The sequence below is a fragment of the Heterodontus francisci genome, chromosome 6, assembly GCF_036365525.1.
Source record: "Heterodontus francisci isolate sHetFra1 chromosome 6, sHetFra1.hap1, whole genome shotgun sequence".
Lineage (NCBI taxonomy): Eukaryota > Metazoa > Chordata > Chondrichthyes > Heterodontiformes > Heterodontidae > Heterodontus > Heterodontus francisci.
Window position 1 is genome coordinate 154,733,346 of NC_090376.1, and position 27,252 is coordinate 154,760,597.

The 27,252-nt window shown below is 44.0% G+C and overlaps 1 protein-coding gene across 2 annotated transcripts in view; it reads left to right on the plus strand.

Annotated features, from left to right (window-relative positions):
- The window catches only part of LOC137371558 (claudin-10-like), a 128,211-nt gene that overhangs the window by 42,709 nt on the left and 58,250 nt on the right, over window positions 1–27,252 (plus strand). The window contains exons 2-3 of one of the 2 annotated variants that reach the window (XM_068034393.1): window positions 14,984–15,145; window positions 25,451–25,526. In XM_068034393.1, the coding sequence (XP_067890494.1) occupies window positions 14,984–15,145; window positions 25,451–25,526 (238 nt within the window). The remainder of the gene's footprint in view (window positions 1–14,983; window positions 15,146–25,450; window positions 25,527–27,252) is intronic. The other variant, XM_068034395.1, reaches the window with a different exon arrangement.

Genomic DNA, 27,252 nt, shown 5'->3' on the forward strand with positions numbered 1-27,252 from the left:
CAGAGAGAGAGGGGGGTGCAGAGGGTGAGAGAGAGGAGGGTGCAGAGAGAGAGGTAGAAGGATAATAAAAGCAAAATACTGCAGATGCTGGAAATCTGAAACAAAAACAAGAAATGCTGGAATCACTCAGCAGGTCTGGCAGCATCTGTGGAAAGAGAAGCAGAGTTAACGTTTCGGGTCAGTGACCCTTCAGAGGTAGAGGGAGACAGGGAGAGAGGGAGTGGGGCAGGGAGAAAGAGAAGGAGGGGGAACAGGGACAGGCAGAGAGGGTGAGGGGAGACGAGGAGAAAGACAGCTAGAAGGAGGGACAGGGAGAGAGAGAAGGGAGGAGGTTTCAGGGAGAGTGAGAGGGGGGGCAGTGCGAGAGAGAGGGGAGCAGAGTGAGAGAGAGAAAGGGGAGCAGAGAGAGAGAGAGGAGCAGAGAGAGAGAAAGAGAGGGGAGCAGAGAGAGAGGAGCAGAGAGAGAGAGAGAGGCGGAGCAAGGAGAGAGAGAGGGGGGGAGCAGAGAGAGAGAGAGGGGGGGGGGAGCAGAGAGAGAGAGAGGAGCAGAGAGAGAGGGGAGCAGGGAGAGAGGGAGAGGGGAGCAGAGAGAGAGTGGGGAGCAGAAAGAGAGAGAGAGAGGGGAGCAGAGAGGGAGAGGGGAGCAGAGAGAAAGAGGGAGAGGAGAGCAGAGAGAGAGAGAGGGGGGAGCAGAGAGAGAGTGGGGGAGCAGAAAGAGAGAGAAAGAGGGGAGCAGTGAGAGGGGGGAAGCATAGAGAGCAGGGGGGGGCAAGCAGAGAGAGGGGGGGAGCAGAGAGAGAGAAAGAGAGGGGAGCAGAGAGAGAGAAAGAGAGGGGAGCAGAGAGAGAGGGAGAGGGGAGCAGAGACAGAGGGGGAGAGGGGAGCAGAGAGAGAGAGAGGGAGGAGCAGAGAGAGAGAGAGGGTGGTGGAGCAGAGAGAGAGTGGGGGAGCAGAGAGAGTGGGGGAGCAGAAAGAGAGAGAGGGGGAGCAGAAATGGAGAGAAAGAGGAGAGCAGAGAGAGAGGGGGTGCAGAGGGTGAGAGAGAGGGGGGTGCAGAGAGAGAGGTAGAGGGAGACAGGGAGAGAGGGAGTGGGGCAGGGAGAAAGAGAAGGAGGGGGAACAGGGACAGGCAGAGAGGGTGAGGGGAGACGAGGAGAAAGACAGCTAGAAGGAGGGACAGGGAGAGAGAGAAGGGAGGAGGTTTCAGGGAGAGTGAGAGGAAGAGAGTGAAAGGGTGTCAGGGAGAGAGAGAGGGGGGGCAGTGCGAGAGAGAGGGGAGCAGAGCGAGAGAGAGAGAAAGGGGAGCAGAGAGAGAGAGAGAGGAGCAGAGAGAGAGAGGGGGAGCAGAGAAAGAGAGAGGGGAGCAGAGAGAGAGGGGAGCAGAGAGAGAGGGGAGCAGGGAGAGAGGGAGAGGGGGGAGCAGAGAGAGAGGGGGGAGCAGAGAGAGAGAGGGGAGCAGAGAGAGAGTGGGGGAGCAGAAAGAGAGAGAGAGGGGAGCAGGGAGAGAGAGAGGAGCAGGGAGAGAGGGAGGGGGGAGCAGAGAGAGAGGGGGGAGCAGAGAGAGAGAGGGGAGCAGAGAGTGGGGGAGCAGAAAGAGAGAGAGAGAGAGAGAGAGAGAGGGGAGCAGAGAGAGAGGGGAGCAGAGAGAAAGAGAGGGAGAAGGGAGCAGAGAGAGAGGGAGAGGGGAGCAGAGAGAGAGAGAGGGAGAAGCAGAGAGAGTGGGGGAGCAGAAAGAGAGAGAGGGGGAGCAGAAATGGAGAGAAAGAGGAGAGCAGAGAGAGAGGGGGGTGCAGAGGGTGAGAGAGAGGAGGGTGCAGAGAGAGAGGTAGAGGGAGACAGGGAGAGAGGGAGTGGGGCAGGGAGAAAGAGAAGGAGGGGGAACAGGGACAGGCAGAGAGGGTGAGGGGAGACGAGGAGAAAGACAGCTAGAAGGAGGGACAGGGAGAGAGAGAAGGGAGGAGGTTTCAGGGAGAGTGAGAGGAAGAGAGTGAAAGGGTGTCAGGGAGAGAGAGGGAGGGGCAGTGCGAGAGAGAGAGGAGCAGAGCGAGAGAGAGAGAAAGCAGAGCAGAGAGAGAGAGAGGGGAGCAGAGAGAGAGGGGAGCAGGGAGAGAGGGAGAGGGGAGCAGAGAGAGAGAGGGGAGCAGAGAGAGAGGGGAGCAGGGAGAGAGGGAGAGGGGAGCAGAGAGAGAGAGGGGAGCAGAGAGAGAGTGGGGGAGCAGAAAGAGAGAGAAAGAGAGGGGAGCAGAGGGAGGGGGAGCAGAGAGAGAGAGAGGGAGAAGCAGAGAGAGAGAGGGAGAAGCAGAAAGAGTGGGGGAGCAGAGAGAGAGTGGGGGAGCAGAGAGAGAGAGAGGGAGAAGCAGAGAGAGAGAGGGAGAAGCAGAAAGAGTGGGGCAGCAGAGAGAGAGTGGGGGAGCAGAAAGAGAGAGAGGGGGAGCAGAAAGAGAGAGTAAGAGGGGAGCAAAGAGATAGGGGGAGCAGAGAGATAGAGAGGAGAGCAGAGAGAGAGGGGGGAGCAGAGAATGAGAGAGAGGGGGGAGCAGAGAGTGAGAGAGAGGGGGGTGCAGAGAGAGAAAGAGAGGGGGGAGCAGAGAGAGAGAGGGGGGAGCAGAGAGAGAGAGCAGAGAGAGGGGACAGAAAGGGAGAGAAGGGACAGAGAGGAGGCAGAGAGATGAGGGACCATACAGAGAGGGTAGTCAACACAGAGTGGGGAGGGGGGGGGGAATGACACAGAGGGGTGCCCACAGAGAGATGAGGAACACAGCAAGGGGGACACAGAAAGGGTGCAGGAGAGAGACAGAGAGAGAGAGACAGACAGACACGGAGGGAAAGAGGAGAAAGATAGAGTAATCAAGATCACTTGACAAAAATGCATATTTTTTTTGTTTTGATTAATAGTAAGATAACATTTTTAATGCCTTTATCTTCCTGAAATTGTTTCACCAGCCGTCCATGTAAGACAAAAATTGTAATGTTGGACACCCTTGCTTCAAGCCTTTAACCTTGTGTTTTAAAATTATCCAGCAACTAGGTTATTTTAAAACACAAGTTTAAAGGCTTGTGTTATGTAAACTCATTTTAAAATGGCAAAAGTAACTTAGGGAATGTCCTGATTTCTGTGCTCTGGCATGCATTACTTTCACTTGAGACACGAGCTCAGTGTGACATGTTGAAAGTTGCTGGACTTTTTCTTCTATATAAAAGTCACAATTCTGCAGCTAGCCATTTGGAATCACATTGTTTCAGAACTTGTATTGAGGGGAATATAGGCAAGAAGATCTTAGTAATCTCCAGAAGTCAGCACCGTAAGTTTCTCATGAATACAACAGTATGGTGTAATGGGGCTGAGTGATATTGACAAAAGCAGGATGCTGCTGACCCATATTCAATAGTTTGTAAATACAATATAATGGATAGCCTTAATAAATCTTAATCTATGATGAACTGTCTACTATTCCTTAACAAAATCTATGCTGCATTTGCAGTTTTAAAAACTGTCAGGGTAGACATAGTAAAATTTATTATGTTTCAATGACCATGTTAGAAACAGTCATTAACTGTTTTTTTTTGCTGCGAATTGGATTAAAGGACAAGTTTTACAAGTATGTCAAAGATCAGTAAATGCAATGTGCATCATTTACTATCCAGTTTGAGGGAAGATAACCTGAGTGGCCAATGTCATTTGAAAGTTGTCTGTATCATATAATTACATTACATTAAAAGTGCACATTTTCTAACAGGTAACAGATTTCGTTTGGACATAGATGGGTTGGTCTGGAGTACAATCTTACAGATAGTAACTAAACATTTTGTAACTGAATAATACCTGCAGTAACAATTGCTCAACTTTTTGCAGAAAAGAGTTTTGTTAATAATTATCTTGTCAGAGTTGAATCGGAATCAACAGTGATAGACTGAGATATAGACATAAGTGAATTTAAGAGAATCACTTTATTGGAGGAACTGAAAGGCACTCTTTATTTGTAATTGCGTTTAATTTTGTCACTAGCTTTGGTGAGCAAATGACATTTTGTCCATGTGAGATTCTGTATTTTAGAGTCCAGGACCTGGTTTGCCAAGATAAATAAACTAGTCTTCGGCTACCTACCGTTAATATTTCTGTCCCTTCCTGTCCCACTCTGTTTTTCTGCTTTACTTGACTCTTTTGAAGTAATATCTGCTTTATCCTATAAAATTCTTCTGATTTGGAGATCACTGGCCTTTTGTTGGCTGCCCTGTCTTCAGACACATATTACAAGCAGGTGGAGAAGTTGCACAAACAGAGACCATCATGGGTTAAATTGCCTTGTGACAACAGCAGTGTGAGAAATGGTCCATTTTCCTATTGCTGATGTTTCTGCTACCTCACCTTAATGACCACAATAACAATCCTCTCCTTGAGTTTCATGGTTTATTGGATGAATTTGCACTCCTGACAGTGTGACTCCACAGAGGTCATCTGATAAGGTCCATCTACCAGCCCATGACATGATGTAGCTAGCTCTATTCTGTCAACAAAAGTAATTCACATTGGCATTGCATGCTATTTGCTTGCTAGCTAGCTAATACAGTTGTGCTGCTCTCCATTGATGTTGTATGCTGAGCTGCTTTATTTATATGGAGAAATGTGTTTTAAATTGGACTGTGTTTTGAAGGTATTAGACTGGCTATACATTTTATATACAGCTTAATTGTCCCCATGTCCATAGCTGAGTTAATAATTTTGTCATATGTCCATGGTGCAACATGTAGGTGCCTATCCCTGGATGTGAGGCAGAACTTTTTAATGTAGTGAGTGGTAATGACCTGGTACTCGCTTTTTATGAGGGTGGTGGAAGTGGAGACAATGAATTATTTCAAAAGGAAATTGGATGGACACTTGAGGGAAATAAACCTGGAGGGCTATGGGGTACAGCAGGAGAATGGGACTGATTGGATTCCTCTACAGAGAGCCAACATGGACTTGATAGGCCAACTGGACTCCTTATGTGTCTGTCTGACTCTATCACTTGATCTGACACTTTCAGTCACCAGCTCAGATATTGGCACTGCACGTACACTGTAGGCTAGTATATAGTTGGGATCAGCACGTGGCGATTCATCCAGGTACAAGTGGGCTGCAGCCAGGCATGATGGTTTGTGTGTCAGCTCTCCGGCGGGCAAGGTTGCATACGAGTTCTACTGCAGAAGAATAACATGAGGATCTCGATGGAGCAGCATACAAGAGCACACTGATGGGCAGTACACCAAGATGCTGGGTGCATTGGCAGGCTTGTCAGACAGCCTCTGTCACTGTCAAGGTGTATGGTGCAGTCCAACTTAAATTTGGCTGAGGACATCCCCATAGCCAGAGGCACAGAAATTGCCTATCGCAGCCATTGTGTAGACTGGTCACTTACTCCTCTGCCCTTTCTATAAGGATGCACCAACAACCCTGCCAAATCCAGGAACTCAACACAAAAGACCTCCAGAAACACTCCAGAGTCCTTACAGAGACTTTACAATGGAAAAGTTGTTAAAAATTATCTTATGTCCGATTTGGGTGCCTGGCCCTTTAAGGAACACTAGTTCAGGGCACATCTTGCAGCCTCAAGCTGGATCTTTGAAGAGTGATAAATGAATATGTACACAGGACCTGCATAATCGAAATTTGGAATCCTGGCATCATATCTGTCAGTTGGTTGTGTGACATAAGGATAGTGCTAATTCAATGCCTTCCGGTGCATATCAGCGACACACTTTATTTAGTATTTTATTTATTTATTTAGAGATACAGCACTGAAACAGGCCCTTCGGCCCACCGAGTCTGATGCCGATCATCAACCACCCATTTTATTTTATTTTATTTAGAGATACAGCACTGAAACAGGCCCTTCAGCCCACCGAGTCTGTGCCGACAATCAGCCTCCCATTTATACTAATCCTACACTAATCCCATATTCCTACCACATCCCCACCTGTCGCTATATTCCCCTACCACCTACCTATACTAGGGGCAATTTATATCCTATACTAATTCCATATTCCTACCACATCCCCACCTGTTGCTATATTCCCCTACCACCTACCTATACTAGGGGCAATTTATATCCTATACTAATTCCATATTCCTACCACATCCCCATCTGTCCCTATATTTCCCTACCACCTACCTATGCTAGGGGCAATTTATAATGGCCAATTTACCGAGCAACCTGCAAGTCTTTGGCATGTGGGAGGAAACCGGAGCACCCGGAGGAAACCCACGCAGACACAGGGAGAACTTGCAAACTCCACACAGGCAGTACCCAGAATTGAACCCGGGTCGCTGGAGCTGTGAGGCTGCGGTGCTAACCACTGCGCCGCTAACCACTGCGCCACTATGCCACCCTTCTCCTGCTGTAACGTTGCACAGGCTATGCAGGTTGTGGCCAGTGGCACAAGGCCCTCCACAAAAGCCATGCTTGGCCTCTATGCAAGGGAGTTTCTAGCACTAGATGCTTTATTACAAGTGGCCATTGAGGCAGAGACTAAGGAGGGGATGGACATAGCTAAGGGTAAAATCTTTTGATTTTTAGAGCAGTTATGCACAATCCAGCTCCAACACACTCACTTCCAGGTTAAAGAGAGACGTATTTGAATGCTGAAAAGAAATGTACTTGCCAAGTCAGGGACTTCCTAATTGGATGCAGGCGGATACTTACTGCAGCAGTTAACATCCTTAGCAGATGTTAATGAGGTATTTTAATATTGTTTTTAACTTGGCTCCAAATTTTACTTGAGCATGCAGCACTGGTTTTGTCGGGCTGACCAGGGAAATGAAGGCAAATTTGAATAGCAGTTCAGGTGGGTATTTAAACTTGTCGTTGTCCCATCTGAGTAAAAGGCACAGTGGTTAGTACTGCAGCCTCACAGCTGCAGGGACCCGGGTTCAATGCTGGGTACTGCCTGTGTGGAGTTTGCAAGTTCTCCCTGTGGCTGCATGGGTTTTCTCCGGGTGCTCCAGTTTTCTCCCACCTCCAAAGACTTGCAGGTGATAGGTAAATTGGCCATTGTAAATTGCCCCTAGTGTCGGTAGGTGGTAGGGGAAGGTGGGGATGTGGTAGGGAATATGGGATTACTGTAGAGTTAGTATAAATGGGTGGTTGTTGGTCGGCACAGACTCGGTGGGCTGAAGGGCCTGTTTCAGTGCTGTATCTCTAATAATAATAAAACCTCGCTTTTTTTTACTTATTTATTTAGTTATTTTATTTACTTATTGCTGTTGCTTTCTCAATTCCCTCTGGCAAATGTTTGGCAGAGAGTGCTTGCAGTTCCAGTTTTTTTTTAACCTTTCTGAAGATTTTAAATTGACAAGATCAGAATGGGAGGCGCCTTGGATGTGATTTGACAGCACATCAGAAGAAGACCATACCCATCTACTGCAGTGATGGCATGTTGTGGTAGAATCAGCACGTGCACAGGGAGAGGTTTTCAGGTGGAGACAGGCAAAGGGGTTCACCACTCATCTTTAGATGAGAAGAACGTGCAGGAGGAGGAGCAGGAGGAGAATCCTTGATCAGCTCCCACCACCAGGAGCACCAGCATCACAACCAACCCCTGCCCTGTGTTGCACTAAACAGTCCTTCAACTGCTCACCATCCATTGCATATCTGCCCAAAGGGTCCTGGAATGTATTGATGCTCATCAAGAATCAAGTGAAAGGGAGAGTTGGCCCTTGGGACACATTATTGGTGAAGATGTGAGGTGGTGATGTGCAAGCAGTGCTAATCAAAAATTTTTATTTGGCATTATTAAATAAAAGGACACTTAATGACATAACATTTTGCGGCACCCATATGCATGACCTTGGGTGAACTACAATTTTGGCAACTTGCACTTTCTACCAATTCTATGTGGCGCAACCCCTGCAGCTTCAGCAGAGGTAAACACAGGCTGTTTGGATTCCTGCCCTCCTTTTGAAATGCTTTTGAACAATGCCCTCTGGGTTTTGGAGCCCCTGAGAGTCTCCGCCAAAGACTGTTCCTGTGCAGGGGCAGACTTGGTCATCAGGAGACGAAGCAGCATGTTGGGTATTGGCTGAGGGGAGTGTGATGGTGAAAAGTTGGAGTACTTTGAAGTTTCTACTTCCATGTAACCTTTCACCATCATCGCTCTCCTGAGTTAGCACCACATAACATTCTGCTGCAAACCAGATTGGTGAAGATCATTTTTGTGGGCACTGCTGAATGTTGATTGGGGGTGAGGAATGACATGATGCAGAACACTTAGCAAGGCAAAGTGGAAGGATGGGGATTTAAAGCACAGGATGTAGTTGAATCAGCAAATACAATCCTTTTTCCTGACTTGGGCACAATGCTCCTCCTGCTCACCTCTTCAGCTACCTCCAACCACGCCTTCTTGGTGACAGCATCAGGTTTCTTCCTCCCGTTGCTGAGGAAGTGTCTGTTCCTTCTGCTCCTGACTGCACAAGCAGTAATTCCAGCGATGCATCATTGTATCTGCATGCTGCCCTTGCTTTATGTCTATCATCCATTCTGAACACCTCCAATTTCCATTTGTGGACTGTCCCTTTGAATACAGCTGAGATCATGTATCACACCCACTGCATAGTTTAGAGATACAAATCTCAGAAGTCAAAATTAATTGAAACAATTGAGTTGAGATCGCAGATGCTGACCTGCTCAGTTGAGTTCTCGTTTGCTCTGGGACAATTCCATCCTACTGCACTGTGGCTACCTTCAGATTAATATGACTTTAAAAGGGAATCACTAAGTATTTGGAAAGAAAGACTATAAAGGATACAGGAAAAGAGGTTAGATTGGATAATTTTAAGAGCTAGCAACAATGCAGGAACAATGGACTAAATGATCTTTTTGAAGTGTAAATTCTATAGCGGTGAAATTGGTCTTTTCTAGTAACACAACACAGGTTAATAGCAGATTGACAGTCTGTTTTACACCATTCTACTGAAATTAATATAAAAGAATATCAGGTATAGCATAAAATCTGTCTCTGATTTTTAGTGAACCCATTTCATGATACAGGCAAAGACCCATTTTTATCCTTAGTGATTCTATGAGCTAATTTTGCTTCCTTAGACTCTTCTTCTCGGAAATGGTATTTGTGCCCCATTCAATCTATTTTAATTGATTCTCTGCATTTTACCGATGATAATTACAACTGAACACACTATGCTTTGTGTTGGCCTAAACTAGCCTGGCTTTGTTGATGGAATTGTACTGTGGCAATGCAGGCAATATCTATGCTGTGCAGAAAAATGAAATTGTACAAGACTACACTTTGTGATTAGATGCACAGACACAAAAAAATTTTCGGACCCCCCCCTCTGCTCATCTTTGAAAGTTGAGCATCAGGCCTTATGGATATCCTTTGTGTCTGCCATCTAACTTACACTAATGGTGGGACATAAAGTGCAGAGTTTATGTACCTCATTTGCAATTGTTTTACATATGACATCCCATAAATGAACAGCAAATTTTGCATGCTGGGCCTGGGCATCAGAAAGAGGCACAAAAAAGTTAGGATGAGGTGGACTGTTCCCATGAGCACTTTTCTGTGCCATCTGCCCCAAATCTGCTGAGAAATAAGCAGGAAGTGGGCAGAAATAAAATGAACATGAAAAAGTACAGGAAAAGACCAACTGCTCCATCCAGACAGTCTCATTAAGACATGGTGCAGCCTACATGCACTATCAACCTACATCCTAGCCATGTAATCTTCTGGAAAGGCAAAAAAAACCTGAAAAACGCAAGGCTAAATTAAGATGAAACTTTGAACATTTCTGACCTTGAAAGCAATTATGCAAGTTCATGGACACTGCAGTCACAGATAATGCTAATGACTTTTGGCTGCATCTGCCTTCCATATGTCATGATGTTTTACACTCACAGCGACTCACTCAGCTTCCTTTTAAAGGTCTGTAATGTTATGATTCCCCGTGGAGATCACCATCAAACCAAAAGAATCAAATCCACTGACTGACCCTAATTTAGGAACCAAAATCCAAACGGACACGATTTCATGTTTATAAATTTTACTTTATTAACACTCAAACTAAAACCAACATAAATCAAGCATGAACTAACAGTTGAATTATGGTCGATATATATATATATATATATATATAATATATATGTATCTTAAAGGTTACACGTTAATTATCAACAAGGATAGTTCTCATAAATCCTCTGAGCAGTCCTATCAGCAAAATTACAACAAACCATGACAAAGTTCTTCAAAATCAGGAACTTCCTCAGGTAGTTTTCCAAGTCCTGCCCTCCAGGATACATTTACGGAAGTAATGATGTCCCGTCAATAGTGAGCAATGCAATCTTCCCTTTAACAGTTTGGTCTTGTTGCCTGTTGAACGACCAAGTCCTTGCCCATAACAGTCTAGATGGCGTGATTCCTCTGATAACTCTTTAAGGCACTGAAAACAGCTGCCGTAAATTGTATTTGCCAATGGTCAGCTCTCAGAGTCTGATCTCCTCAACCTGCAGCCCGTATTTTTGAAAACAAGTGCTTGCTCTTTTCTTCCATACACATATAACAGTCTGTTTCAGTTCTGCTGATTCTTAAACTGAGCATTGAACAGCCCTAGTCCCACCTCTCTCACATGAACCCTGTGACCTGTGCTTTAAACTGGATAGGACTCGTTTGGTCTTTCCATAACTCTGAAGCTTTTAGTTTTGTTTTCCAGTAAATGATGGCCTCAGAAAAACACAATCTTTGAATCCAAAGTCATAGCACCTAATGTTCATTTTGCAAGTCATCTTTTCAGCTCCCCCACTGGTCTCGTACCATGGACTCCATCACACCTTCTGGAACTCTGTTTCAAAGGCAAAAATAAGTACTTCTGGCATCTAACCTACCTCTATGTTTTCTTATTCTGTATCAACATCCTAATCCTTCCCTCCCTATCCAGCTCGAATTGCTACCCACCTCAACAGAATATATTTAACATTTCAAAAATGTCATTCATATCCCCCTTGAAGTCTATGCTTTTGCATTAAACCTACAATTTTTCCGCCTGCCCTAAACACTGGGGGTAATTTCAAACTAACTTACTCAATGGGATACAGACATGATCAAATTGCTTTTCGTTTTCTATGTTGTTAGATTTTGCTTTCCACCAAAATAGAAGATAAAATTGTGGAGGTGTAAAATAGGCAGCCAAACTGATCATGTTGGTTTCCCACAAGGCAAGTTAATTTATAATTGCAACCACAGTATCATTCAGGTGTTCCCCCTCTAGTCCTTCTCCAGTGTATTGCTATCACCTATTGTGCAAAACTGGGCATAGTATTTCATATGTGGCTATACCAAGGTCTTGTACAGGGCATTGTTTTACTTTGTACTTATATGTCCCAGTTATACATCCTAACACTCGATTCACTTTCTCTACAGCCTTGCAGAACTGGTTATAAACCTTTACTATTTAATGAACTGCAAGCCCCAGGTCGCGCTCATACTCCACAGCCTTAATAGGGTAACCCTGCATGGTATACATATGCCTGGAATTAGCATCACCCAAATGCATCAAGTCTCATTTATCTATATTGAAGTATATTGGCTACACTTGGGCCCATTCTCCAATATATCAAAATCAACCTGCAGCTTATTTATTTCATCTAACTTCTGCATGCACCTTAGCATAATAAAACTTAAGGACTGTACTCCTGTTGCCTTCATCTAAATGATTACTAAAGATGATGAAAAGCAACAGTCTGAACATGGATCCCTGTCAAACTCCACTAGTGACTGGGTCTTCCACAAAGCTGCTACCATTATTACAAGCTTAGTGATATGGATTGGGATGCATACCACTGAAGATCCCAGCCCATTTTAAGCCAATCCAGATTTCTGATCTTCAAGAAGATTGGCAGTCGATGTCAACATGTCAGCAGCCATATTTAAACGAGGGTGGAATGATACAGAGATTCATTCCATTTTTCATCATTAAGACCTTCCTAACATGAAATGCAAGTGCTGTCATTAGAAAACAGGAGGGCTGAATTTTGATGACGTGATGATGACAGAAGTGCTGGGAGATTTGACAAAGGTCAATAAGTTGAAGATGAGTTGACATACATTTTCATGTATCATACATATCAACTCTTAATCCTGACAACTGCCATGGCATATTCATTTTGAGATAGTTCTCAGTATCAGATTTGTTTATAGAGAAAAGGCAAGTCACAGGATGGATAAAAGGCACTTTTCTGTAACCATGCTTATGACTTTCTGAGGCAGTTCTGCATAGTTAGGCCTCTAAAAATATATTAGACCCATTCTGCAACAAAGTTTATCATTGAGCACACAATAGAAATCCTGAAGGCTTGGACAAATCTTGTAGTATTCTCTAGTAATCTCTCACTTGAGTATCCCGTATAGTGCATCGAGTCATAGTGTCATTTATGACACACAAGGAGGCCATTTGGCACGTCAAGTCCATGCCGGCTCTCCATGGAGCTATGCTGTCAGTCTCATACCCCCACTTAATCCCCGTAGCCCTAGAAGTAAAGGTCTGCAAAGGAAACCCGACCTGAGTCCAAATGCCAGACCCGGAAACCCGACCCGACCCGAACCCGACACATGTCATTGGGCCCCGTCCGGGTCAGGTCAGGTAGCAGGCCTTTACATCAGTACCTGGGTAAAGGCCTGCTACTCAACCCAACCCCGACAGGACCCGGCGACATGTGTCGGGTTTGGGTCGGATCAGGTTGGGCTTCCAGGTCCGGCATTCAGGCTTGGGTCAGGTTTCCTTTGTAGACCTTTACCTGCAAGACTATTTCTCTCAAGTGGCTATCCAACTTCCCCTTGAAGTCAGTGATTGTCTCTGCTTACACCACCCTTGTAGGCAGCGAGTTCCAGGTCATTGCCACCTGCTACATAAAAAAGTGCTTCCTCATTTTCCTCTGCATCTTTTGCCCAAAATCTTAGTACCATTTGGAACAGCTTTTCCTTGTCTAACTTATTTAAGCCTGTCATAATCTTGTACACTTCTATTAAATCTCCCCTCAATCTCCTTTGTTCTAAGGAGAACAAAGCCAGTTTTCCAACCTAACCTTGTAACTAAAATCCTTCATTCCTGGAACCATTCTGGTAAATCACCTCTGCACCCTCTCAAAGACCTTCACGTCCTTCCTGAAGTCTGGTGACCAGAACGGGACATATACTCCAGTTGGGGCTTAACCAGAGCAGCACAACTTCCATGTTTTTGTACTCAATGCCTCGAGATACCCAAAGTCCCATATGCTTTACAAACCATTCTCTCAATATGTGCTACCACCTTCAAAGATTGCTGCACATGCACCCCCGGGTCCCTCTGTTCCTGCACACTCTTTAGAACTGCGCTATTAAGTCTATATTGCCTCTCCCCGTTCACCTCACATTTGTCAGTATTAAATTCCATCTGTCACCTGTCATTCTGCTAGCCTATCTATGTCCTGTTGCAGGCAGTTCATATCATCCTCACTGTTTGACGCACCTCCAGGTTTGGTGTCATCAACAAATTTTGAGATTCTACTTGGTATTCCAAGATCCAAGTTATTTATAAATATCAAATAAGCTGTGGTCCCAGCACTGACCCTTGGGAAACACCACTGTCTACCATCCTCCAGTCTGAAAAGCAACCATTTACTATGGCTCGCTGCTTTCTGTCCATTAGCTAATTTTTTTGTCCAATTAGACACTGACCCTCCATGAACTTCAAGTTTGGTAACCAGCCTTTTATGTGGTACTTTATCAAATACTTTCTTAAAATCCATATAAATAACACTCATCGCATTCCCTTCATCGACCTTCCCTATTAAGTCGATATTGCCTCTCCCCATTCCTTCTGCCAAAATGCATCATCTCACATTTGTCAGTATTAAATTCCACCTACCACCTCTCTACCCAGTCTGCTAGCCTATCTATGTCCTGTTGCAGGCAGTTCATATCATCCTCACTGTTTGCCACTCTTTTCATCAAAAAATTCAATTACATTTGTCAAGCACGATCTGCCTTTTACAAATTCATGCTGGCTATCCTTAATGAACTCGAACCTCTCTAAGTGTCTGTTGATATTTTCCCTGATTTTAGTTTCTAAAACCTTGTCCACCACTGATGTTAAACTAACTGGCCTGTAGTTACTAGGAATGTCCTTACACCCTTTCTTAGATAAGGGTGTCACATTTGGCACTCTCTAATCCTCTGGCACCTCCCCCATATCCAGGGAAGATTGGAAGCTTATGGCAAATCCTTCCACTATCTCCACCCCCACTTCCTTTAGCAACCTGGGATGCAAGCCATCTGGACCAGGTGACTTATCTACCTAATTTTTGGATGGGGAGGATCACCTGCAGCCACATGATTATCCATCCATTTAAATTAAATTGTAGGCACCATGGGTTAGACTCTCAGATCTAATATGTTATAGTCCCATTTCCAAACAGAGCTCTCTGCAACTGCATCTTTTCAGTTGTCAGTGTGGTATCACACATTATACTTGTAATTTCAAGATGATATGCTGGAATATGGTGTTGATCATTAAATTCTGGTGCCAGGGAGTCGTGATTTTCAGGCCCAATCCCCATTTTGCTCAGTTCTCAATCTCAGTGTCGTTGACGTGAAGCCAGTGGAGGCCAAGCATTTCTCTTTGTGGGAAGAGAAAATAGAGAAAGAGAAAATTTTGGGAAAAGAAAAATAGAATGCTATGATCCAATGCCAGAATGTAGAATCTTTGCTCCTGTGGTTCATAAAATAGTCCTAAGTCTTCAAATAGGTTTAAGTTTTGTTATAACTCACAGATATTCATTATTTATATTTATTGTTCATATATATTAGGACTAATGCCATATAGAAAAGAACTGTGAAATGCCAATGATATTGTTTACTGGGGTAAGAGTATGTTTTACTACAATGTTAATAAGGAGCTGAATTTTACAAGTAAATCCTTAAAATTAATTTTCACATATTGTTTGATACTCTTGAAATTTAGCTTATATCCAGGTCTGCAGAGCACTCATGATTGCTTCTATCTGTTTGGGATTTTTTGGTTCCATATTTGCACTGATGGGGATGGCATGTACCAACATCGGAGGCTCAGAAAGGAGTAAAGCGAAAGTTGCTCTTTGTGCTGGAGTCATGTACATACTTGCCGGTAAGGGCCATTCATAAAAAAATTCCCTTCCTGAACATGTAAGACTAGGTTTCATCTGTATTTGACTTAAAGGTTAAACATACAGCATTCCAAATAATCATTTCAATTCTACATGCGTGATATATAGAGGCCTTGGAAAATGCTCAGATGATTTAATAACTAGTTTAAAGACATAAATTATCACAATAGGCTCATGGCTCACAGGTCTTTTTTACTCTTAAGAACATAAGAATAGGAATAGGCTATTCAACCCTCAAACCTGTTCAGCCATTCAATGAGATCATCTTTCTTATTCATGCAAGGAACGTGGGCATGGCTGGCTAGGCCAGCATTTATTGCCCATTCCTAATTGCCCCCCGCTGCAGTCCTTGGGGTGTAGGTACACCAACAGTTCTGTTAAGAAGGGAGTTGCAGGATTTTGACTCAGCAACAGTGAAGGAATGGCGGGCGATATAGTTCCAAGTCAAGATGGCGTGTGGCTTGGAGGGGAACTTGAAGATGGTGGTGTTCCCATGCATCTGCTGCCCTTGTCCTTCTAGGTGTTGGAGGTCATGGGTTTGGAAGGTGCTGTTGAAGGAGACATGGTGAGTTGCTGCAGTGCATCTTGTATATGGTACTGCTGCCACTGTACGTCGGTGGTGGAGGGAGTGAATGTTGAGGGTGGTGGATGGGGTGCCAATCAAGCGGCCTATTTTGTCCTGGATGGTGTTGAGCTTCTTGAGTGTTATTGCAGCTTCACCATACAGGTAAGTGGGGAAGATTCCATCACACTCCGGACTTGTGTCTTGTAGATGGTGGACAGGCATTGGGGAGACAGGAGGTGGGTTACTCACCACAGAATTCCCAGCCTCTGACCTGCTCTTGTAGCCACAGTATTTATATGGCTGGTCCAGTTCAGTTTTTGGTCAATGGTAACCCCCAGGATGTTGATAGTGGGGGATTCAGTGATGATAATGCCATTGAACATCAAAGGGAGATGGTTAGATTCTCTCTTGTTTGAGATGGTCATTACCTTGCACTTGTGTGGCGCGAATGTGACTTGCCACTTATCAGCCCAAGTCTGGATGTTATCCAGGTCTTGCTGCATCTGGACACAGGCTGCTTCACTGAGGAGTCGTAAATGGTACTGAACATGGTGCAATCATCAGCGAACATCCTCACTTCTGACCTTATAATGGAGGGAAGGTCATTGATGAGGCAGCTGAAGATGGTTGAACCTAGGATACTACCCTGAAAAACTCCTGCAGTGATGTCCTGGAACTGAGATGATTGAGATTGACAACCACAACCATCTTCCTTTGCGCTAGGTATTACTCCAACCAGCAGAGAGTTTTCCCCTGATTCCCATTGACTCCAGTTTTGCTAGGGTTCCTTGACACCATACTCGGTCAAAATCTGCCTTGATGTCAAGGGCGGTTGCTCTCAACTCACCTCACCTCTTGAGCTCAGCTGTTTTGTTCATGTTTGGTCCAAGTCTGATCTGTATCTCAATTCCACTCACCGCCTTGTTTTCCTATCCCTTAATGACCTTACCTAACAAAAGTCTATTGATGTGTTTTGAAGTTTTCAATTCACAACAGATTTTTGGGGAAAGAGTTCCAGATTTCCTTTGTGTGAAGAAATGCTTTCTGGCATCACCTTTGATTTTAAGGTTATACCCCCTGGTTCCTGACTTCCCAACCAGAGCAGAAAAACAAAACATCTATCTGCCTTATCAAATCCTTTAATCATCTTAAACACCTCAATTCGATCACCCTTAATCTTCTATACTCAAGGGAAGAGAAAACCTAGTCTATGCAATTTGTCATCATAATTTAACACTTTAAACCCTGGTATAATTCTGGTAAGATAACACCAGAAAGTGCTGGAAATACTGAGCAGGTCTGGTAGCATTTGTGTAAATAGAAAAACGTGCTGGGATTTTATGAGTCCTGCAGCTCTCCCGATGGCAGAACCGGAAGTTGGCGTAACTTCTGCTTCCGTCATTTTTCCCATTTCCCACGCGATTTCATTTGTAAATTATGTGCCCCTTTTACCTCCGACAATGGATCCTGTTTAGCCATTGCTTGGGTAATGACACACGCAGGAAATATTCCCAGAACTTGGTCCTGTAATTGCTCCATTTCCTTAATTTCACATGGTTCCTCTGTAACCATAGGAGAAACTGATATTTTTGATCCTACCAAATCATTTGCTAGGAGTAGATCAATTCCCTTTACTGGTACACTGTGGACAACACCTACAGTTACTACCCCAGTTATTAAGTCATTCTCTAGGCGTACTTTATACAAAGGTACGGGTATACACACCCCGCCAATTCCATTTACTAAAACTTTAGCGTTCAAGGCACTGTCTGGTGGAAACCTCATATCTTTCCCCAGCAAGAGTGTTTGGGTTACTCCTGTATCCCTGAGTTTTTCTACTTCACTTACAGGATACGGAGTTACTCTCCCCTTTGATAAAAAATCATTATAACTCTCAGGTATTTTATTCTTAACTTCTACACTCCTCTTGGTCTTAGTATCTGATTTCACATTCACAGCTGTCGTTAAAGCTATAGCCTGGTCTGCTATCCTCTCAGTCAGAGTCTTTTCCTCTGCACTAACTTTGCGTACCCCAACAAATCCTATGAGTTTACCTCGCAATTTCCAGCACTCAACGAAGATGACCTGTTTTGTTGCACTGATAACACTTTGGCTTGCAAACCTCACTTCTACCCTCAGCATCTTCCTTTCTGAGCTAAGAAGGTGATCCTGGGGCATTCCCAGCTGTTCCTTCTTCTCCCCGGCTATCTGCCTTTATTTCACTCTCCCACTTTCTATCCTTCTTGGGTTTATGGGGGTGACGGACAAAATAGGTTGGCTTATTCACAAGCTAAATCATCAGCAAACTCTGCTGCTTGCCAAGCTTTCAAAACTTCCAGGTTATCTATATGAGTTCTCACTACTGAAGGAATGGAGTTTTTAAACTCTTCTAAGAGAATTAACTCTCGAAGGTTCTCAAACGTGGTTTCTATCTTTAATGCCTGTATTCAACTGTCAAAATTCATTTGCTTCACCTTCTCAAATTCTAAATATGTATGCCCAGCTCGGTAAGTTCCTAAACTTCTGACGGTAAGCTTCAGGGACTAACTCATACGCAGAGAGAATAGCCTTTTTGCCATCTCATAATCGCAGAAGCCTCGTCAGAAAGCATGGCATAAACTTCATGAGCTCTGCCTACCAGCCTGTCCTGCATGAGCAATGTCCAGCTTTCTTTCAGCCATTTCATCTGTTTGGCTATTTTTTCAAAAGATATGAAAAATGCCTCTACGTCCCCTTCCTCGAACCTAGGAAGAGCCTGAATAAACTTAAACAACTTCTCATTGGGTCCTGATCTAAATTCAGATTCTTCCTGACCCGAATTTTCCCTGGATTTAGGACTACCTCTTTGTCTTAGTTCCATCTCTTTTAATTTAAATTCCCTCTCTTCTTTTTCATTCTCTCTCTGAGGTTCAAGTTTTCTGATTTATTTTTCCTGCTGAAGCTCTAGTTTTATCATTTCTAACTGAATCCTAGCCAATTCCACTGCATCAGTCTCGGACCTATTACCTTCAAGTCTCTCGTATTCCCTTTCTTGTTCCTCGTATTGCCCTTCATCTGTATCATCATCACCATCATCATCTTCTACTAATTCCAGATGTTTGGCTATTATTTCAATTATCTGTGCTTTTTTGGCACTGATTTCAATTCCAACCCCAATTTCACTGCCAATTCTTTTAATTTGTTCTTAGTTAAAGTTATCAAGTCACTCAGAGAAACATTCTGCTTTCCCCAAAAATCTGCTACAACCACTAATGCATTAACAATGGTATAGACAGTACCTTATTATACAAGAGACCTGGTTCTTTTAATTTCTTTGTAATTGGTGTCAGATTTAGATCCCAACGATCAAGTTTCCAATTGATAAGATCCCAGACTTGAGATCAATTAATCTGATGCCAAACGCAAGACCCCAACTTAAATATGTTACCCCAGAGATGAGTAATTACTATGATTCCAAATGCGTCCCCTCCAAATTTGTCTGATTCTGATTCCAGACGCGAGCCACCGAATTAAATATGATTCAACTGTGAGCGAGCCCCCAATTAAGATATGATTCAAATCCCGAGAAACCCAATTAATATGTGATTCAAATCTGGAGTGAGCCCCCAATTAATATGTTATTCAAATCCTGGGACGAGCCCCCAATAAATATGTTATGACTGACCGCTCCTGTCAAAGCCCCCCAATCAAAATATACGATTCTGATTGTGGTGGGACCAACGCACTGTTAATTCAATCCTGTCGCCCCACAGATCAGCGAACATATTATTTAAAACTTTCTAAATTAAAGAAAGACCCAGCCAAATTGCACCATCTTTTAACCCCCGAATGAGGCTAACCAAACCAGGTGTCGTTAAATCAATAAAGTCACTCTTTAATTAGAAGAACTAAATTCTTAAACACTATGAAGATATAAACAACATATAAAATAGAAAAAATTAGAGTCCTTGCAAATTTACAGTCCAATGTTGCTCGAAGTCCTCACAGGATGTTGCTCGCAGTTCTCACAGAATGTTGCTTTCCTTCTCCAGCGAATTTGAACAATTAACAACTTGCAAACACTTTCAACAGAATCAATCTGACTTTAGAGTTTTTGAGGGATAAAAGATGGTCACAGTCCAACTTCCCTTTCTTCAATTTAATTTACCAGAGATCTCTATTTTGGCTTGACTTTTTCTTCGAATTTTGAGAGGTGATAAAACAGGCTAAATTCCTATTCCTTCAGTTTAAATGGTTGAGAGCTCTTTTTCAGGTGTCTGAACACCACAGCTGCCTGTGTCCTCTGTCAGTGTGTCTGTTAGAACAAACTGTCTTCAACTCATAAGCCAGTTCAAAACTGAATTGTAACAAATGTATCGCATCAGGCTCACTCCCAGTAGCTAATATCTATGGTAACGAGAATGCACCCTTTGAATCTCAGTCTCCAAATGGCTGTTTCTAATGCACCTTCCTATAACTCCTAAGGCTTGCCGGCTCTTAAAGCAATACTGATTCTTGCAAGCCTTAAAGGCAAACCGCATATTCTGAAAAAAAATTACCGGACCATGACAATGTGAATATATGTGGGGAATTTCTATGTTTCTCCTCCCAACGTTCCTTGAAGAAGTGGGTTATGGTTGGCTGAAAGGTGCAAATATAAGGTTCTCCCTGATGTTCCTTGCATGTCTCTCTATGGCCCTCATATCTATAACGCCATTGTTGGCATTGTTGTCCTCCATCTCACCATGTACATAGTCATCCTCATCCGAGGAGTACTGGTGTTCCTCCTGTTCCTCTGCCTGCAGAATGCTCCCGTCTAATTGCTAGGCTGTGCAAGGCACAGCAGACAATGATAATTCATGAGACCCTCTGTGGCGCATACTGAAGAGCCCCTCCAGACCAGTCAAGGCAGCGGAATCGCATTTTCAGCATGCCAATGGTGTGTTCAGTAATGGCTCTGGTGGATGCATGTGCAGCATTGTACCTCTCTTCAGCAGCACTTCGGGGATGCTGCACTGGTGTCATCAACCATGTACAAAGTAGGTAACCCTTGTCACCCAGGATCCAGCCATCTACTTTGGCTGGTTCCTCAAAAACTGCTGGAAGCTGTGCGTTCCTCAAAATGTATGAGTCGTGACAGGTACATGGGAAATGTGTGCAAACATGCATGATTCTTCTCCTGTGGTCGCACATCAGTTGCACGTTCAAAGAGTGGAAGCCTTTGCAGTTCACAAATAAAGCAGGTTTGTCCCAGGGAGCTCTAATTGCCACATGAGTACAATCGATCACCTCTTGCACTCGAAGGAAACCAGTGATGGTGCTGAAGGCCACAGACCTTGCTGCTTGGCTGTCCTTGTCTACAGGTAAGTAGATGAAATCATTGGCACATCGAAAAAAGGCATTGGTCACCTCTTTGTTGCACCTATGGGTCACAGATTCTGATATGCCACATACGTCATCCATGGATCCCTGAAAGGACCTGCTAGCAAAAAGTATTGAGTACAGCAGTCACCCTGAGGGTAATTGGCATGGGATTCCCACCAAAGTTAAGTGGTTGCAGGTCATGCCGCAGATCAAAGAACAAAGAACAAAGAACAGTACAGCACAGGAACAGGCCATTCGGCCCTCCAAGCCTGCGCCGATCTTGATGCCTGCCGAAATTAACACCTTCTGCACTTCCAGGGCCCATATCCCTCTATTCCCTTCCTATTCATATATTTGTCAAGATGTCTCTTAAACGTCGCTACCGTATCTGCTTCCACCACCTCCCCTGGCAGCAAGTTCCAGGCACTCACCACCCTCTGTGTAAAAAACTTGCCTCGCACATCCCCTCTAAACTTTGCCCCTCGCACCTTAAACCTATGTCCCCTAGTAACTGACTCTTCCACCCTGGGAAAAAGCTTCTGACTATCCACTCTGTCCATCCTTCAAATTTCTGTGACCAATTCACATGACATCCTTAGGCGTCTCTGGCATTGCCTCTCTGACATTTGAAGGTAATTTGTCTTTATCCTGAGGATGTCATGACGTGTCAGTGCCTATCTTCGATAATGCTGTTCCTGGATGTTATCATTCTGAGCATCCTCACCTTCTTGTTTTGCCTGTTGTTGGCGTTCAGGCATCATGACTTGAGGGAAAAGAGCCCTCCTTCTTCCCGTGGTACGAGACACATTGGGTGTGTGAGACCCATGTCACTGCGTTTTTTCTGAACAATAAGTAAGAAGAGCGATCCAATTCAGCCATCTGTTGCCAGTCAGTTAAAATATCGAGGCAGTGAGAGTTCCCTTATATCTGCCTTCAAATTGCAGCCAGGTAGAAGACACACCCACCATCATGTGTTTCCTCCCATCTTTCTTGCAATCCTTGAGTGGCCACGTGGTTTGCATTATCTTTGGAGAAAATGGTGCACGTAGAATTCAGGGCAAGTCTTCCCACCTTCCAACCTCCCCCTGCAACCTTCCAGCCTGAACCCATCACCCTTGACCCACCTAATGTTACCGTTACCCTTCCCTCTGTTGTCATTGAACCTACTCCCATTACTGTACACAGTATTATAATCAATCTATTGATGCCATCCCTCCTCACTGTTCCTACTTCCATTACTATCAATATGCCAACTCTGACATTTGATCCTCCTCAAATCAACCTGACCATTGTTGCCTAGTCCTGTTCCCCTCCCTATGACGTTGTAGAAAACCCAACCATAAGACTTCCAAAAGGTATTTGATATGGTGCCACACAACAGACCTGTGAGAAAAATTATAGCTCATGGAATAAGTAGAAACATGGATATGAAATTGGCTGAGGAAATAGAGATTAGTGGTTAATGGATGTTCTTCAGGCTAGAGGAAGGTGTGTGGTGGAGATCCCCAGGAGTCAGTGTTGGGACCTTTGCTCTTCCTGATATATTATAATGACCTAGACCTTGGTGTACAGGGTACAATTTCAAAATTTGTGGATGATGCGAAACTTGGAACAATTGTGAACTGTGAGGAGGATAGTGCAGAACTTCAAAAGGACATAGATAAGTTGATAGAATGGTTGGACAAGTGGCAGATGAAGTTCAATGTGGAGACATGTGAAGTGATTTATTTTGGTAGGAAGAACATGGAGAGACAATATAACATAAAGGGTACAATTCTAAAGGGAGTGCAAAAGCAGACCAGGGGTTATATGTGCATAAGTCATTGAAGGTAGCATGACAGGTTGAGAGAGCAGTTCATAAAGCATACTGTATCCTAGGCTTTATTAATAGGGGCATAGAGTAGAAGAGCAAGGTGGTTATGTTGAACTTGTATAAGACAATAGTTTGGCCTCAGCTGGAGTATTACATTCAGTCAGGGCACTGCACTTTAGGAAAGATGTGAAGGATTGGAGAGTGTGCAGAAAAGATTCATGAGAATGGTTCCAGGGATGAGGAACTTCACGTATATGAAGACAGATTGGAGAAGTTGGGACTGTTTTACTTGCAGAAGAGAAGGCTGAGAGGAGGTTTGATTAAGGTATTCAAAATCGCAAGGGGTATGGACAGAGTGGATAGGGAAAAACTGTTCCCACTTAATAAAGGATCAAGAACGAGACACAGATTTAAAGTGATTGGCAAAAGAATCAAAAGCGACATCAGGAAATACTTCTTCACGCAGCGAGTAGTTACGATCTGGAATGGACTGCCCGAAAGTGTGGTGGAAGCAGGTTCAATTGAAGCGTTCAGGAGGGAATCAGACTATTATCTGAAAAGGAAGAATGTGCAGGGTTACAGGGAGGAGGCTGGGGAATGGCAATAGGTGAATTACTCTAACAGAGAGCTGGTGGCAATATGATGGGCTGAATGGCCTCCTTCTGCACTGTTATTCTGTGACAGGTCTTGACCTTCCCCCCTACAGAATGCGTTTGCCCCCATTGACTGTGACTGTTTCCTCTGCTAGCCAGTACCCTCAATTAGCCCCACAGATCCCTGACATTGACTGCATTCATCCCTCCCTTTAGGCCATTGCTGACTATCTTCTGACTGTAATGCTCCACTCAACCCACTATTCCCCCAGCCGCCCACATCCAGTTTCAGCAGCAATAGCAACCAGTACACATCCTGGATGCTCCACTGCTCCCTCCCCTGCACCTCCATGCACGCGATCACCACACCCTGTCCTCCCTGAATACCCTCCCCTGCTCCTACATGCACCCTCCATGCAGATACTTCCATGCCTTCGCTACCATCCCCTGAGAAAAATCAACCTTGGTGCCTCCGAGCCTGGAGGCAAACATCCATTCCAATGCTGGCGTTCATTTTGCGGATGAGTTAAAGAGTGAACAGCACAGACCTGAAACTCAACTGCACAAATCCAACTGCACACCATGGTAAAACAATCGTGAACCGGGTGACATGGGACTAGCATTCGGCATTCAATTAATCTGGCAGGTAGGACAGAACTGTAACTAAGCGTAGGGTAATCAGTATTCATGGCATGTAAATGAATGCAAAGCTGCAATCTGTCACCATGTGAAGGAACTTTGGAATGCCGCAAACACGTCACCAACTTAATTTCTCTAAAATATCCTACCATTGGGAATCCGAAAAAACAACTCCCACCTAATTAAATCACCACTCATCCCCCAAATCCCTTCTTCCCATAAAATTCCATCCAGAGTTAACATTTCAGGTCGATGACCTTTCATCAGAATGGTTCTGATGAAATGTCATCGACCTGAAAGGTTAAATCTGTTTCTCTCTCTACAGATTCTGCCAGACCTGCTGAGTATTTCCAGCACTTTCTCCTTTTATTTCAGATTTCCCACATCCACAGTATTTTGCTTTTATAATTCTGATGAATCTGTGTTACACCCACTCCAAGACCAATATAATCATTCCTGAGATGTGAATTCCAGAACTGATCACAGTGCTCCAGATGTGATCTAATCAGAGCATTATACTAAAGTAACATAACTTCCACCCCTTTGTATTCCAACCCCCTTGAGATGAAGGCTAATATTCCACCAACCTGTATATTTTTTGCACCTGCTCACTAGTTTTTAGTGATCTGTACATGGACCCCTAAATCTTTTTTTTTAACCCACAGTTCCTAGCTTCTCAGAATTTAGCAAATACTCCTGACCTATCTATCTTCAAACCAAAGTGGATGACATTACACTTCCCACGTTGAACTCCATCTGCCACAGTTTTGCCCATTCACTTAATCTTTCAATGTTGTCTGTTTTGCAATTTTCTTCTCCCATCTGCATAACTTACCCTGTTTTTTTGCCATGCCAGGATATTACATATTTATTTATTTATTTAGAGATACAGCACTGAAACAGGCCCTTCGGCCCACCGAGTCTGTGCCGACCAACAACCACCCATTTATACTAACCCTACAGTAATCCCATATTCCCTACCACCTACCAATTTATAACAGCCAATTTACCTATCACCTGCAAGTCTTTGGCTGTGGGAGGAAACCGGAGCACCCGGCGAAAACCCACGCGGTCACAGGGTGAACTTGCAAACGCCACACAGGCAGTACCCAGAATCGAACCCTGGAGCTGTGAGGCTGCGATGCTGACCACTGCGCCACTGTGCCGCCCATATCTATCAATAAGTGGGGAGAATTGGAGATTATGTTACCTAATTCCAACATGGCTGACTGAGGCAGACCTGATGGAGCAACTGGTCTTTTATGTATGTTTGGAAGTTTTGGTTTGCTTTTTTCAAAATATGCAATATTAACATTATTTCTGTACTTCATAGGGTTGTCACCCTTGGTTGCTTGCTCATGGTATGCGCATCAAATTATCTTAGAGCATTATGACCCTATAATGCCAAAGTAAGTATTTAATTTCAATCTCGTACTTATTATTAGTGACCGGCTAAACCTTTTCATGTTATTTCTTGACATGTGGTTTTGTCTTCAGCTCAGTGAAGCATATAAAGATTTTATCTCCATAGTTATAAAAAATGACAAAACCATATTGTATAAGTTGTGCACTGATAGTACTGTGGGAACATGAAGAACAGAATACAATGGGAGTAAAACTGATAAATATCTTTTATAAATAGGAATGAGGTAATAAACATTGGGACAAAATTCTTTAAGGGACTGATGGAACCACCTGGAAAATGGCAAAGCCCAATTTGTGTTGGGTTTTTATTATTTCTGGGAGTTTTTTATTTGTCTAGTAAAGGACTGAACCTATGCAGGAGTTCTTGATGCAGTAGCTCAGTCAGGACCGAGCATATCGAGAGAAAATGCTGGAAACAGATCAGGCAGCCTCAAAAGAGACAGGAAGAGTTCAATGGCAAAATTTTAACTGCCAAGGGGAGAGAGGGTGCAGGAACGGGCTGCTGTAGTTCAGAAAACCAGTTGGTGAAGGATGATACTGGAGCCAGTCTTAGTCTTATATTTATTTACAGAGTGAAACCTGACAAACATACACCTCCCAACTCAACCACTCACTGCCTCTCCATATGTACTTAAGTAAAATCCCAATGAATGTCCTCCCCCTGCATTTGATTAAACACAATTGATATACAATTAATATGGGAGAGGGGATTAAAACCCTGTAAAATTCCAGCAGGTGGGAAACCCAACGTGATCCCGCCCACTTTGGGTTTTAGTGGGGTGCGTATGAGGTGTGCAGGAAACCCCCATCAAGCTTCGGGTCACTCATATAATTATTGAAATAAGCAACTAATTGAGTCTTTAACTCTGAATTGTGGCTTTAACAGTCAGTTTCCAGAGCAATGTGGAACTCACCAGGATCAACAAGGTGAGAGCACAGCAAAGAGTGATTGATTAATGATACTGACAAGCTGGAAAGCCTTTAAACAGTGAAATTGTTGGTAGTGTGCCTATATGAAAGGCACTTGTTCTAAGACCCTGATTTCACTGTTTCATAGGTGATTGCCAACCTTTTGGAAGTTATTTCACCTACCTTGGACTTTATTCACCTTCATCGGAACTCCCTGAGTTCAGCCTTCACTGCAGCATAGGAGCAACTTATGCACCGATAGCATGTGCCTCTGATGAGGAGCAGTAGTAACAGCCACAACACAGCACCAGCAGCAGCAGGAGAAGGAGCAGCAACAACACCAATGGCAGTTGCCTTCTCCGCAGCCATATGTCTGTCCACTGAACAGAGGGAATGGACCCAAAGCTTCAGGTCGAAGGAGGGGATAGATCCAGCACATCGTATATAGACAGATGATCAGTTTCCATAAGGTCAAACAAGGCAAAGGAATATTTGATTAATGGGAGAATACTAGTAGGTGTAGAGGAAGTGAGGGACCTTGCAGTGAATGTCTACAGATCCCTGAAGGTAGCAGGACAGGTCGATAAGGTGGTTAAGAAGGCATATGGAATCCTTTCCTTTGTTAGCCGAGGTATAGAATATAAGAGCAGGGAGGTTATGCTGGAACTGTATAAATCATTGGTTAGCCCATGACTTGAGAACTGTGTGCAGTTCTGGTCACCTCATTACAGAAAGGATGTAATTGCACTAGAGAGGGTACAGAGGAAATTTATGAGGATTTTGCCGGCACTGGAAAAATGC